General features: G+C 40.3%; 1 protein-coding gene across 1 annotated transcript in view; it reads left to right on the top strand.

Annotated features, from left to right (window-relative positions):
- The window catches only part of RASGEF1C (RasGEF domain family member 1C), a gene marked incomplete at its 5' end in the record, with an annotated part of 28744 nt that extends 14031 nt beyond the window's left edge, over positions 1 to 14713 (top strand). Inside the window, 8 exons of the mRNA XM_083871872.1 lie at positions 671 to 766; positions 1850 to 1952; positions 2053 to 2132; positions 2768 to 2863; positions 6269 to 6364; positions 6515 to 6638; positions 8655 to 8727; positions 9118 to 14713. Coding sequence (XP_083727998.1) covers positions 671 to 766; positions 1850 to 1952; positions 2053 to 2132; positions 2768 to 2863; positions 6269 to 6364; positions 6515 to 6638; positions 8655 to 8727; positions 9118 to 9142 — 693 coding nt within the window. The 3' untranslated portion in view covers positions 9143 to 14713. The remainder of the gene's footprint in view (positions 1 to 670; positions 767 to 1849; positions 1953 to 2052; positions 2133 to 2767; positions 2864 to 6268; positions 6365 to 6514; positions 6639 to 8654; positions 8728 to 9117) is intronic.
- Positions 14714 to 15800: the final 1087 nt, after the last annotated feature.

Genomic DNA, 15800 nt, shown 5'->3' with positions numbered 1-15800 from the left:
TGTTAAGTTTTATATAAATAAGTGAAAAATATGCTTCTTGTAATGGCTCTTATCAGTGAAGTGCCTCTGGCATGTAAGTGACCTGTTCAAGCACAGCCAGAGCTGGTTGCTAAGAACCTGGTTTTCTGAAAACTCACTAAGGAAAATAGTGGGGTTTTTTTCATAAAAAATCAACCAGAATTGTGTTTTCTCTTGTTTATCTCTTGTATGCTTCACTAAATTCTGGTCCCTCCCAGAAAAGAAGGGCTGTGGGTGATTTTATTTACTGAAGTGGAGGAAATCCTGGAATCAAAAGTCACAAACTGAGCCTGCTGTGGAAGACTCTGCCTGTCTTATTTTTTCTGCATGTCCTTGTTGATGTCACAATCCTGCAATGCCTCAGCTGTTCATCTCCCAGTGAACAAGGGTCAGTGCAGACTCTCAGTGAACGCTTGCTGCAGGCAAAATGGGGCTGTTCTCTGGACACCAGTGTGAATTGTGCAGTGTGACAAACCCAGCTAGAGCCCCATCTGCCACTCACAGGATTTTTTAAAGGGGACCTTAAATGCACAGTCTTCTAAGAGCATGAGAGAGATGTGGCAAGTAATTACCTCTGTGCAGTATTTATCTTAGTGATCAGGTCACTGACTGGAACACAGTTATATCTTTCTGTGGTTTTTTCCCCCCCCAGACTTGTTTCAGTGAACAGAAGAAGACAAGTAACCTTGAGGCCTACGTGAAATGGTTCAATAGACTCTGCTATCTCGTAGCAACAGAAATTTGCATGGTAAGTTACAAGTATGAGCCATGTTTTACCACATACCTGGAGCACCACTCTGAGATTTTATATTAATAAGCAGTGCTGGGGATTTATTTCTTATGACCCAGCTAAGCATCTGATGGTAAGTTTTAGTAGTGTTGCACTTGCAGAAGTGACCTGATAAATGACAAACACATTGCAAAACAGAGGCGGTGGCACACGGGGGAATGCTCTGTTCTCTTGATGTAGTAGAAGCACAGTGTGGAATAATGAACCCTGCAGGGAAGAATAGAGGAAAAAATGCCTTGAGTTATCCTGTGAGATTTCTGCCAGCGAAGATTCTAGTGGAGCCATATTTGTTATCTGTCATCCTAAAGATCTGCTGTGTGTGTGAATTCCCACTGCATGGCTCTCTGTCCTGCTGCCCATTAGTGTAACTGTGGCTGTTGTTTCTTAACTTGGTAGTGGTTTGAGTTTGTTTAACTTGGTACCATCAAAATGAAATAATTTTTTTCCTCTTTGAAAAGAGTATGGAAGGGAGGAATAATAATAAAGAACCTGGATAGCCTGTGACACATAAGAATTACCATTTGAAGGTCATCTTTGGAAAAGATAGGGTGATTCCAGTCCAATTAAAATGTATATTTAAAATGCTATCATTTGGCCTGGCCATATTGCTAAAGGGACAGAAGAGGGGAAAGGGATTAATGCAATGGAACAAGCTCTTTCTGGGACAAAGATGCTGCTGTTATAGGGGTGTGAAATCCTGCCCTTAGGAAAGTCTGTGCTGATGAGCCCATGCACAAGGGAGGCCAGCAGGGAGCTGAGGCTCTGCTTCAGGACTGCTTGGGCAGCCTGTTCAGCACTGAGACAGTCACTGGGGCTGGGAATGGCCGTGAATTTCTTCTGTGTCACTGCAGTGAAAGCTTTGATTTCAGAGGCTGCCAGTCACCAGCATCCACTGGATTGCTGGAACACAATTAGGACCAGTGACTGAAAGCAGATGGCCCAAACTGTGCATGGAGCCACGTTACGCATGGAACAAATGCTTAGGATGACCTCCAATTCTGCATATGCTCATTACAGATACTCATTCATTTTAATTTACAGCCTGCAAAAAAGAAACAGCGAGCACAAGTCATCGAATTCTTCATTGACGTTGCCCGAGAGTGCTTTAACATAGGGAATTTTAACTCACTGATGGCAATCATTTGTAAGTACAGCTTCTAACCAGGTCTTCCATCAGCTGTCACAGATGAAAAAGGAAATCCAGCTCTTATCAATGGCTCTGTTTTTTTCTCTCTCACTCATAGCTGGAATGAACATGAGTCCAGTCTCCAGGCTAAAGAAGACTTGGTCAAAAGTGAAAACAGCCAAATTTTTCATTCTTGAGGTAAAACAAAACAAAAAAATCCTAATGCACTGCTTTAATTGTATTCAGGATATTTTTGTTTGGGAATTTTACATTGTTATCCAGGTGTGAGATGTCTGGAGACACATTTCACAGGCAGAGGGCCTGATTCTAAGCTGTAATATCCCAGGTGTAGTGAAGAGGGTGTAAAGCTGATTATATGTAGAGGGAATTCAGAGTACTCAAATAAATAAGAGGAATTTTAAAACCCCCAAAGTATGAACCTATACGCACGGCACAGCGCTTCCACTGATGCAGGTTTTGTTTAGCCATGGACACAATGCTGAATGTAAAGCTCCCAATCTATACCTTGAAGGTTGAGTGAAGACAGAAGGTTTTATTGAGGATTCCAGGATTCTCACACATAGAATGTGCAGTGCTTATTCTTCACATAAAAGCTCAGTAAGCTGAGCTTAAGATAATTTTAATGAGAAAAGACAAAGGTATAAACAGCCATGGGCTGTAGACCTCTCATTGTATCCTTGGTGCATGGGGTTCTGCATGCATGTGGATTTTGAAGGTGGAGGCTCTGTTCTGTTCATGGTTTGCTACAATTGAGTGTAAAATAGTCTTAAGAGGCTATTTTCTAACCAAGGTGTGCTGTTTTGTGCCTGTAGCACCAGATGGACCCTACTGGCAACTTCTACAACTACAGGACAGCGCTGCGAGGGGCTGCCCACAGGTCCCTGACTGCACACAGCAACAGGGAGAAGGTGGGTGTGAACACATCCCATCCATCTCCACATGCCTGGGGGACACTTCTGCTGGGAGTCACTGGCTCAAACACTTCAAGCAGATGCTCTCCTCCTTTCCGTGGGTCCCCAGTGCAAGGCCTGTGTGCTTCAAGATGCAACCAGAAATGTAAAATGTAAAAGAAAAATGTGATTGAAAGAGTCTGGATGGGATCAAAGCAAATCTTTGTGGACTTGCTGTCAGACATTGGGAGGGTTAGAGAGGGCAGAACACACAGCATGGAGGACTTTGTTGTAAGTGGCTTTCCACCTCTGGAAAATCCACATTGTTTAGATTGATAAACCTGATGGAACAGGTATTCCAGGCTGAAATTACTTTTATTTTGGTGACAGAGCATGAGCCTGGCAGATGCAGGTGGAATTGTGCTTTGTTAAAACTGTGCCCCGAGGCTCTGGCACAGAAGCCTCCATTGTGTGATGTGTGAGGTGAGATGGAGAGCAAAGGGCACAGCAATGGAAAGTAGGTGAACCTCCATTTACATTAGGGAAAGATGATTTACCACAAGTCCTGCAAGGGAGTTCTAGTCTGAATCCATTGCAGCAAATTTGGGGTGATATTCTGTCCTTGTGAATTTTCATTTCATTTGATTGTTGCTGCCATCTCAGTGAGCAAGAATTGAAGTGTTTCATCAGTGTTCATGGCAGATGTGGAGCTTTCTGACATGTCACTGATGCTGCAAAAATCAGATTGACAAGATGTTAGAGTGTAGGATCCTCCTGTTTTGTGCCCTGATACGTTTCTTGTTAATTTTCTTATTCCTCCATTCAATTCTTTTATTTTGGTACATGAAAGAGAGTTTGTGTTTTACACTGCAATTGCCCACAGTCATAAATGGGTAATCTCTGCACTAAGCATGGCAGAGCTAAAGTAGATGCTGCATGAAAAAGCACAATATGGAATTTAGTATTCATTCACTAGAGGAGCCAGGCCAGATGCTAATCTCACACCCCTGTAAATTTGATGTAAATCTGCTGAAGCTAATGGAATCTCACAGCATTTACAGTGAAATGAGATCAGCATCTGGTGGCAGGCTGACTCAGCTGCAATGGGAGTACACTGAGTTGTTCTGAAAAGCACTTCTCTATGCAAAGGAGAGATGATTTGGATGTTTGTGACTGGAAAAGCAATTCTTTCAACTCTCACACACTGCAGCAAGGACCTGTCAGTCTGAGATGCTTTTGCAGTTTAATTCTTCTGGAACCATCATAGATATTCAAACCAGTTGCTTTATTGTTTGACTTAATTTCCTGTGAAGTTAGCAATCTCTGTCATATCTCCACCTCCAGCTGGTTAATACTGATGGCAGAGAGGTTATTAGACTGAAAGGAATCTATTTTACATCAGAAAAAGCCCATATTCTGTTTTCCTTGTGTAGACAACATTAGTTCAGGAAAATGTTCCAGGATATGTTTTGGTAGCTCCTCATACTGGGTATTTTACAGTGTCAGATACAGCAGATCATGTAATGCTTTCTGTAGGATTAAGGAATTTTGTATCTTTTTATAAGCAAGATTATAATTTATTTATTTTAACGAACTTGAACACATCCAAAAGAACATGAGCACTTCTTTTTCATAGAAGATGTTACATTGTTTCTTGGCAAACTCATAGCAAAGCTAACTCTGAAGAATATTTTTATCTTCAAACTGAATTGTGCTTGCAGAGGCGTGTACTGGTTAGTAAGTCTGGTTTTGTCTGTGCAGTCAAATGACCTGTGACAGCTCCAAAATGAAGTTATTCCACTGGGAAACTCTGCATTGTACTCATGGCATGGCTGTGGCTTTGAAATGTTGGGAGTAGAGCACAGTGCTGTGTTGTTGCTGTCTGATACCGTGGAGCAAGAACACGTCGGGTCTCATTAACTTCCTTCTTTCTGCAGGAAGCAATTGTCCTTCAGTGTGTGGGTGGGTTAGATGGCATGGAAGGAGGATAAAAATGGAGAGAAATATGAGTTTCTGGAACTCACCCAGGTTTTATGCTAGCAAAGTGCCTGGAGTGAAGCCAGCATTAGAGTATAATTGTAACCACTTCTGTTGTTTTTCCTACAGAAATTTGGAAAGAAAAACATAGAGGGTAATATATTTTTATAGGGGAAATAAATGGTGACCAAAATACAGCAATTCCATGGAAATATGTAGAGAATTGGTATCCTTGGGTATGTCTTTAGTGCCTTTTGGATGAGATGAGAATGAGCTCTGCCATGTTCTGAGCTGACTGGGGCCTCTGTAGCTGTATTAGCCTGGCATCCAGCCCACATTTGTGTACCTTTCCTCTCAGCAAGGCTTTTTCTTCATGTTTAGTACCACTAATGGTGCTGACCTTGCTCCCAGGCAGTGGAGCAGGACAGAACAAGCTCACATCTGCCTGTAAACAAATAAGTAGACAGAATCTGGCAGCGATTTCTAGCTGGGCATCAGTGTCTGGCTCCAGCTCTCTGTGTCTTTCACCCTTTTGAGATCACTCTGGATCTCTGCTGAAGTTGAGGATGCACGTCAGGAGTGCTGTCACTGCTTTCTGCTGGAGAACATCTGACATAAAATTTATTTATCCCTGCTTGTAATTCCATCAATTTCAAAAGTCCTACCCAGACTTTTTTAATAGCAAATTATGATCCAGCTCTGATGGGTTAGAGGGAAGGCTTGGATCACTGCTAAATACCACTCTGCCCTGGATGATGGCCAGGGCTAATTTTGAGAATTACAGTGGTCTCTCTGGCTACTGTTAGCATTTCCTGTCAACCAGCTTAATTTTTTCAACCCTGTTGTCTGCAGGTTAATTTGGAGAAGCAGATTGTACTAATCAGACACCAGGAAGGAAATTCCTCAAGAGGTAGACATGCATAGAGCTGTTGAAAATGAAACAGCTCCTGATTAACTGTTTGTAGACAAGTCCTTGGTCATCAAATTTTATGCTGTCTTTCCTCGTCCAGGGACAATATTGGTTCTTAGGTTCCCACCTGTGTTTAAATTGCTCAATTTGTGTGTTCAACATCTCTGCCTATAAGGACACAGCAGGAAAGGGAAGAGTTCTGCAATATTATTTTGCTCTTTGCTGTCTGATGTTGTCATCAGACAGTGATGTTGTTGATAAAAAACCGGGCTTTTAGCATTTTCTTAGTCATGTTATTGTGCTCAGTGAACATTGTGTTCAGTTCACTTTCATCTCAGCATACATTCTGCTGGTGGCTGAAGGTCTCTCTAGACACTACTGCCCTTTTGCCTGCCTGTCTCTGTACTGCTTTTTAAGTGCACAGCACACTGAAAAGTTAATACTTCTTTATTCTCATCTCTCCCAATTGAGTTGTTCTTTCATGCAGAGAAAATACTGAACTGAAAAGATAATGGTTATGTCATTTCTCTCCACAGATTGTGATCCCCTTCTTCAGCCTACTGATCAAAGACATTTATTTTTTGAATGAGGGATGTGCTAATCGCCTTCCAAATGGACACGTCAACTTTGAAGTAAGATCTGAAAAATGTTCTTACCTATCACATTCTGATAGCCAAAGGGACTATCTGAGACTCTTGGCCTGCAATTTTCAGTGCAGACCATCGAACACTGAACATGAGGTAACCTTACTATATCTGAGTGGAATGATTTTATGTTTACAGAAATTTCTGGAACTCGCTAAGCAAGTAGGAGAATTTATAACATGGAAACAGGTGGAGTGTCCATTTGAGCAAGATCCTAACATCATCCACTACTTGCACACTGCTCCCATTTTTACTGAAGATGGTAAGACTGTACAATCATTCATCACTGAAAATATCTCTCTTTATCACTACTAATGAACACCCTGATCTATGCTTTGGTGATCTCTCTCACTGACCAGTCCCAGCTGTTTCCTAGCTTTTCTGCCAAACAGCTTGTTTATCCCCAGTCTATCAATGTGTTTTTGCAAATACAACCTTCTAGCACATGAAGCTGCTGCCTGATGACTTTTCTCTTGTCTGTAGCTTCTCTACAAGGCACTGTCTAGGAACCTGTCATTGTGGCCCTATTTTTGTAATCACAAAAAGAGGCCACACAAGCATGTCATGGGCTGCTGTGAATGTCAGCTGTCCCTTAGCCACTCATTCTGTGATTGATGGATCTAGAGCTAATCTCTTTCACAAACCAACGCTGTCATCTCTTCAGTAAACACAGCCCAGGGTGATAGAGTCCAGCTGACCTCCTCCTCTACAGCAATGACACACGTTACGTACAGAAAAGAATTTTTAAGAAAACCTTTTCTATTAATTTCAGCTGTAGCTAGGGACACCCTATTCTGAAATTATTTCTCTGGTTGTCTTTTTATACTTTTCTGTCCTCGTCAGTTTGGTATCCAGCATGTCAGACTGTGTCACTTCACACTGGTTTGTGTCAGCTGCCTCTCTATACATTGTCACGCACAGAATTGTCTATAGCAACCTTCCCTTAAGCTATTCTGCTGCTGGGTTTAGTTTTTCTTCCTTCTATAGGCAGTTTTCTGTACTAATCCAAGGTAATCAGACCAGACAGCTTTTATTTCAGAGACTACTCCAGAAAGCAAAATACTGCTTCTAAAAAACTGCCGAAATGTTAAGAATGACTGCCAAAACAGAATAATTAATGTGATTGAAGTAATATGTATCAAAAGGAGATAGGATGAAGGCATTTCTTCTTGTTTTAGGCTCGAAAGGGACAGAAAATGAAAGGGTAAAAGTACAGTTTTCAGGCTACTGGACTAAAAAAGAGTGACCTCAACCCACTAATTGTTTGCAGATTTTTTTCCCTCATGTCCTCCCCTGTATTCATACTGCTTTTGTGAAATGCCCTTTGCAGAAGCCACAGGAAGCCTCCCCTATTACCCAGGGGCAGTGCAGAGTAGAAAGAACTGCCCTGAATGAAAGGTGGGAGGATGTCTGAGAGAGATTCAGCAGTGGCATGTGAAATGCAGCTGTACTGTGCTTGTCACAATGTGGAGGAATGGTGGCCAACACTTGAATATTAAGACAATGCATTTGTAGCACAGACATGAATGCTGAGACAGTTTCAGCATTAAAGAATAAAATCATCATGGAACAGTCAAATGAGGAAATGTGTGTGAACACAAATTACAGCCTGTGATTCCATGAAGACAGTGAGATATTAATGCACTGCCAGCTTTTGCAGAGGAGATTCTACAATGTAGACTCATTTTGGTGTCATAGAATGCATCCTATAGTGTAAAGATTTGTAGGGGGAGAAAAGACAAATTTATTTTCTTTCAACTGCATTCCTTCTCTGGTTTCTGTAACTCACTCTTACCTTGAGCATATTGTGTATCCATTTAAGATACCATGTCTCCATAAGCTTTAAAAAGATCGAGGAACATAAAGTTGTGTTATGCGATGAGAATATCCTTAATTTTTAAAAGCTTTTGTGTTTAGGTGTCAGCTCTCACTGTCTCTTTTTTAAAGTTCAAGTAACTCTAGAGTAGCATTGCTGTGATGGAGGAAACAGGCCCAGATCTCTGTATGCAAAACCAGAGACCATTCAACTGCTTAATATTGTAATGAGAAGGTCAGCTAACATATTTTAACTCTGGACTCTTTACTGTTCCATCAAAATTAACAGCTTTCCAAGGTAGACATGTGAGCTAAACATCAGTGTCCCACTGGTTACCAGCTACCTGAGGGACCATGGAGTTTTAAAATTTCTCTATTTGCGTGGTACAAAAGGATATACAAGAATGCAGAGGGATGGGTGTTACTGATGCTGTTGGAAACAACATATATTTACTGTTTCCAGGTTTGTATCTGGCTTCCTATGAAAGTGAAAGTCCGGAAAACCAGACAGAAAAAGACAGGTGGAAATCTTTAAGGTAACCTCTCATTTTATCAGCTCATTTCTAAAGTATCTCCAAACGGCTGCTCTAATACCAAAGCTTGTGAAGTGCAGGTATTTAAGACCTCTGAGGGAGGTCTTTTCCATTTAAAACTCATTTGCAGAGCTGAGGCTGCACTGATAAAAGCTCATTTTAATCTCAAATTATCCTCCCTGTAAAGAATACCCTCAGCTTGCTGTATCCATGCAAAAGCCTGATGCAGATGAAGACTGCCTCAGTTCAGCTGGATCTTCCAACAATTTACAGCTCTTCTGAGACATGTGTAATGGTTTGATATAAGCGAGAATATGAAGAGAGTGATTAAAACAACCCAAACCTTTAATTTTGCTTTTTAAAAAAATTGTCCTTATGTTTTTACATTTACAGATCCACTATTTTAGGAAAGACTTGAAGATTGAGAGATTATCGCAGTAGGTCAAGGAAAAGAAATCCGCAAACATTTTGCACTACTGATTCCAAAGATGCCTGTTTGGGATTTAGACAATTTCTTTTGTTTGAGTTTTTTGTTGGGTTTTTTTTTGACTGCCTAACGTGATGGATGAACTGGATTCATCCACTGAAATCAACAGAACTGTGTGCACAATGATGCTTTTCTAACTATGAGACAGAGAGAGGAAGGACAAACAGACTATTTGTGGCTGTGCCCAAACTGCGTCAGGATCACTGTAATCTTGCCTCTGAAGGAAAATGCAAGAAAACCAGGAGCAGGGAGAATCACGGTACTGCAACAGAGAATGGAAAAGTATAAAAAAGGAAAGCAAAAATACACAAGAGTATTTCAGAAGCAGGTGCTTCAGACAGCAGTTCTTTAAACCTCTGAGGATTGTAAAATTAAATCAAAGACAGACAACAGCAATCTGGTTAATTGCTGAATGAAGAAAAAAGAACTTAATCTTGCATTAGCAGTCTTCCAGCCTTGTTGAACAAAGCAGTGACTGCTGCAGGTTTGAGCTTGCAGGGATGAGGACTGATATGGCTCACAGACACGTCTGTCACAAACAGGCCACGTCAGCATAGGACCGTGGTGCTGACCCTGCAGGTTTTTACACAGAACAGCCAGGAGGGTGACTCTGTCTTGGTTAATCTTCCCACCGCTGTTGTTTCCTTATTGTGAATCTGGGCCGGTCTGAGGAGGGCACAGAGGGTTAATGGTGCTGCTTAAAGTCACCCCCACCACTTCTGAGGTTGAATGAAGAAGCTAATGACTCTGGACTCAACTTACCTCTATTTAATGTATGTAGTGTATTCCCTAAATTTATTGATGCCGAGTTGCATCTTTTAAGGGGTTTTATCACACTCAAAGAAAAAAGGTACCGCATTACCATTTCTATCAGGTTCCAATGAACACAGTACTGTTTGTTTTGTAATATGATATTTAGGAGGATGGGGGGGTAATTGCTTTGAACTTGGAAAGTACATGGTATGCTTTAAAAGGACAAAGGGTTTCAGACTGGAATGAATGCACTGAAGAATTTGTTGCTCATGAGCAGATAACCATTTTTGTCTTTTTTACTTTTAGGATGTAAAGTTCACCGCTTCCTTACAGGTACCATAAAATAGGGACTATGTCTTATGTTTAAAGATGTACAATAATAAAGGTGCTACTGTAATAGATACATTAAATGATAATGAACTATATTAGATTCGAAATTAAGCCCTAACAGTAGACTTATTGTTTGTGTGTGGAAGAAATATTCCTAACTGCCCCAGAAAATATCTCAAAAAGCTTAAATGAAACCTAAATGCCACATCATACTAAACTGCATTTTTATTGCTGACTTGGTGCTACCTTTTCAGATGTTCCAGTCCGTCTCTTCCTATAACAGAAGGATGTAACCTCTTCTTTGAAATCAGTAATAATGTTATTTCAGCACAGAGTGATTCCAAGTGGCTGTAGTGTTTTGAAAGATTAGGATAATCACAAAACCTAGCTAATGTTGGCCTAAAAGTGGTACTGTTCCTGCCCTCTGCCAGGCCTTGAAGTTGTCCATGCCTGAGTGAGCTGTGACCTGGAGGCATTGGCAGGCTGCTGTTTGGTGCACTCCAGGTTTGATGTGTCTGCAGAGCAGTTCTGTGCTGGGTTACACCCTGTGGAAGCCCAGTCTGGCTCACTGGATCCATTTGTGCTTGCTGAGCTGAGCAGGATGGATTCTTTTGGATTTGCAAACAGGGCTTGAGGCAGAACTTCAGGTCTCCTTTTCCTGTACATCTATCAGCACATGAATTCAGATGGGGGGACATAAAACTCTAATGTGTTTATTTGAGCTTTGTGTGGAAGAACTAAGTGTAAGGATGGTACAGCATCATTGCAGCAATGGAGTGATGACTGTTCTGCTGATACTGTGAATCTGCTGTTTTTTAATTTTTGTACATGAGCTGAGAGCTATACAGAGAAACTATACACATATAGCTGTTCCTTCAGGCACAACCATTTCCAAAATGAAGCCATTAAAAGCCTGTTAAATTTCAGATGATTCCAGAGCAATAACCATAAACATATCTACAACAATGCTAATGTTTAAGTGTGTTTGCTAAATGGTCTTTTTCTTTTTTTTTTTAACTATCTGCATATTTTTAACAGGCACTGTGACTTCACAGTGGAAATATGGGGTGCAGGTGAATGGGCCCTTCCTTAAAACTTGCTTTATAAAATGAAAATCCTCACTCCTTTTCTAAAGAGGCACTAGAGGGTGGTACAGATGAGATTATAAAACTGTGACAATTTATTAAAAAGTGATTTCTCCTTATAATTCCTTATATTTAGGAGCACCTTCCATGAATCTGGGCAATTTTGTAAGTACAAGTTAAATTAGATCTCCTAAAGTTTATCACTGTTGCAAACTCTAAACCACTTTTGTAGTCCAAAACTTTCAAACCTCAGTGCTTAAAATGGAAGCATAAAGGTCAGATTTAGGTGGGTATTAAGGGCTTAGTGGGACTGTCACAAGCACTAAATTATTCTTAAGCCTTTATGTAGTCACACATTTAAAAGGTCTTTTTTCAGAAGTGCTAAGCATCCTCATCTCTTGGGGAGTAGTGAAGCAATTGTTGCTTTATAGAGGTGTGTGGCACATTAATCTGTAGTATTTGATCTCCAGAGACACTCACTGCTCTTTGCAAAATGACTCAGAGATGAGAGTGCAAAACAAAATGAGAAGTTAGTGCTTTTAAAAAATGGACTTCAGGAGTCATAGCTTGTCTTCACATAATTTTGTAGCTAAATCCTATTTAAACAGAAGCAGTGTAAGCCTGAAGGTGCAGCTGTCCATTGCATTTCTAATCCATCTGTGGCCTAACCAGGGTTAACAGCTCCTGGCAGGAGAGGGGTTAGAGCCTTACTTTACCAACAAGCACCATTACAACTGAAAACAAAGAATGGGCAATAGATTTCTTCTAAAAATGTATTAATATTATATGAAAATGAGAATGTAAACATGTCCAGTAATCAATTTTTCTTGCTATAAAGGCAAAAAGAACTCCTGCCATGCTGAAATGAAAGAATCACTTCCCACCAAGCACTAAACCACTGTAAGGTGTGCAGTCATTAGACCAACAACTAGACAAGTTACTTGTAGTAATGTTGTGGATTTCTAATTCTGCTTCTTTGAGTGGATTCACTCCCTGACAGCTGCTTGAACTAATGCTACACAGAGAACAGAGCAAAACTAGACCTGTAGGTCTGCAGTGTTGGTATTAAACCCTTTAGCTGTAAGATGTGACTATGACACAGTTTTGCTGAAGCATTAACTTAGCTTCTGATATATAGCAGTATTTTAAAAGACACAAATATGAAATCACTTCTGCACCTCCTCCAGTGTAATCAGAATGGTAGCAAAAATCTCGTTTTTCCATTTCTTGAGTGTGCCATCCTGCAATGCAGGGCTAGGTATAAAACTCAGTGGAAACCAAGGACAGAATTGTGTGCCTTCAGCTTGTGTGAAGTCAGTAGATGAACTTGCTCAATGCCTTTCAAAAGACACTTAATCATATAATGTTGCCCTCAATTTCACATCAGCATTGATTACATTACTGAATTAAAGGTGCATGGATGTAGGGCAGCTGGGCATGACTAAATTTTCAGGGCAGAAACTCAAAATGAGTCAAGCACTCAAGTACACTGTGCACCAGCATACCCTGATTAGACTGTCATTATTTCCTCTCCTAGGCAATGAACTCCTTTTGTACTCTGGAAGCTCCCCATGTGAATAGAGCAAACTGTGTTCTCAGCTGAGATGTCACTTTAAAAAGTGTGGACAGCTGCTAAAGCACTTCAAATAAGAAACAATTTAAATGTAGAGATGTTAAGAATATTTTATGATGTGGTCAGTGGTGATAAGATAATCACTACTTAAAATTAAGCCTGTCCCTTCCTGATATCTTGGTTATTTCATCATGTTTTATTGCAATAGTATATGCACCTTTTCTTAAAGCACATGAGCACTGGTTTGCACATGACTGTAAATCCAGTTTAGAACAGAGCTCATATCACTGAATATGTAATTGGAATTATCAACCTAAAAGACATGTTAGTAGAAAAGATAGTTATGCATATCAATGTAAAAATGTTACACAGTTAACAGTCTCTGGCCTAGCAATGACTGTGTTCATGGCTGATTCCAAGCACAGCAACGTGCCAGAGAAAAAACTCCAATTAATTTTGATGGGCTTTGGAGCAGTCCTGCAATTATTAACTGCAGTAGAGTTTTTAGTTATTCATAGGTATTAAACTGTATTGCCAGTCGGTGTAGTCTCTGTGCCAGGTGGGAGGTGCACTTAATAGGGTGGAAGTGCAGCCTTAGCAAAAGTTTTCTTTGACATTGTTGAAGTTTCAGCAGCAAATTCAAGGACTAAATCTGATCCAATGAATTAATTCATGTCTGAGAGCAAAATTTGACTTTCTGGCTTTAAGAATCTTTTTCTCTTTTTATACTGGTAGAAATTAGCCATACTTTCTCAAATTGCTCTCTCACTGGAAATTGAACCCCCTTTGTGAACTGATTATTTCCATTGTTGTAATTGCAGAATGAGGTTAGGGATTGACAAGGGAACAAGGAAAAAAGCCCTTTTGTTGCTGCTCAGAGACTCAACTGTGGGCTAAAGCTGTCTTTTCTTTTGTCCTTTCTAACATTACCTATGGAGTGGAATTCCCTCTGTAGGTGGTGCAGGGCATTCCTGAAATGTGGCTGAGGAGCAGCACACACATGCCCAGCTCTGGATAGCAGCACAGGCACCATCAGGGACAAACTGGGGTGATGGGGTGATCCTGGACAAAGCTGAGTGCATGTTCACATCTGAGCCTGCACTCTGCTGTCTTAGAAGATTACCTGAGGCTAAGCCTACTTTACTTCCTTATCCACCCAACAGAATGATTACGAGAAAGTTCTTCGAAGTAAAAGATGTTTTCTCTAGTGGATTTAAAACAGTGAAGAATTTGTTACTTAGCTGACAGAGATTTTAAAATCTAAGAAAAATAAGTATTTTAAAAATTATGAGAAATACTTTGATGGTTGTTAACTTTCATATTTCACTGCATGGCAGCAGAGTAGAACAAAATATCTTCTATTAATACCAATGGCAGCTAGGCAGGTGAAGGCAGGAGAGCATACAGTGAGATACTGGTGCAGAAAATGCTACCAATAATTATGTTTTAATATTGGCTAGAGCATGTCCCTTCCCCTGAAACCACTGCTCCCTGCTCTGTGGAGCAGCTGAACCAGTTACCTTTTTAGATGGAATAGATCTGAAGTTTAATCTGGTTTGTATTAATTTCTTTTCCAATTCTTTCTGCATATTTTCCAATACTAAATACACTAAAGCTAAAGCTCATACAAGGCATGACATCCTGTATTGTTACATTGTGCAAGTGTAGCTAGGAAGCAAATAGCTTGTATGGCTGGTATTTCATACACTCTGCATGGGTGCAAGACACTGAAACTCAGGCTGCAGCCTCAGCTGCAGAAAAAAGCTAATTGTAGTAACTCCTGCCCTGCTCCATGGCCAGCACACTCTGTAGTGCTGTAAATTCAGAGTGGCTTGGACTGCTCACTCCTCCCCTGATGCCTTTCCCTGCACAGAAGTGGTATATTGCTCCATAAACAGCTCTTGCAAAATTCCAAAGGAGCATTTTTCTAGCTCTCTGCCATACAAACACTCTGTATTCATACTCCAGATCTGTCATAACAGAATAGAAATCCTTCTCTCTTTTCATTCCCATGGCCTTAAAACTGCCAACCCTGATTAATATTGCAGTGTAGCAATGTTCCCAGGCCTCCTAGAATGCAGAAGACTTAGGAGTTCAGAGCTCAGGAGTCCTACAAGGTAAATGTTTGTGAAAGAATGTTCCTTATGAAAGGTGCAAAACCCCATCTGATGGAATTCTGAACAGAAAATTCCATACTTCAGCTACCTTTCAGAGAAACATAACTTCCTCAGTGAACTATTATTGGTCAGTACTATATCACTGCTTTCATTATTGAATTATGCTTCTAAAATTCCAGTCTTTTTGAAATGAACATATGATGGTTTTTTGATGATTGGTCTGTGGGCAGACAGAATAGAGAAAAAGGGGGCTGTAGTTTAGACTGTTGACATCATCTGTATTTCTTTAGCAGCCCAAGTTGGGTTGTCACTTACTGTCTGTCCTTGCCTTGAACCAGAAGGAATTGTTCCAATACAATTGTCTAAATTATTAAAACTTTGTGCACACAGAGATGCACACACAGAGCTATTAAATTCAAGTGTTTCAAAGTCTGATTTTTCCAAATGTACAAGTACTTCCCTTAGGGGTCTGTCTGTGAAAACACCATTACTAGTACACAACATAGATGAAAAATAAATTATCCTCTGGATTTCAGAACTCTTAGCAAGCATTCATCAACTTATAAAGGGTGAAAAATCATATTTTAAGATTTTTTTTTTCACTTTTAGCAACAGTGACTATCAACTGTCTTAAACCTAAACTCCAAGAAGATAGTATTCTAAAACTATTAGAATGATACTATTTAGTCACAGATCTAAAAGCACAGAGTAAAAATGGGTAAGCAGAACCG

The sequence above is a fragment of the Zosterops lateralis genome (assembly GCF_965231275.1).
Source record: "Zosterops lateralis genome assembly, chromosome: 14".
NCBI lineage: Eukaryota > Metazoa > Chordata > Aves > Passeriformes > Zosteropidae > Zosterops > Zosterops lateralis.
Note: the sequence above shows the minus strand (reverse complement) of the source record. Positions and strands in the feature narration are given on the sequence as shown.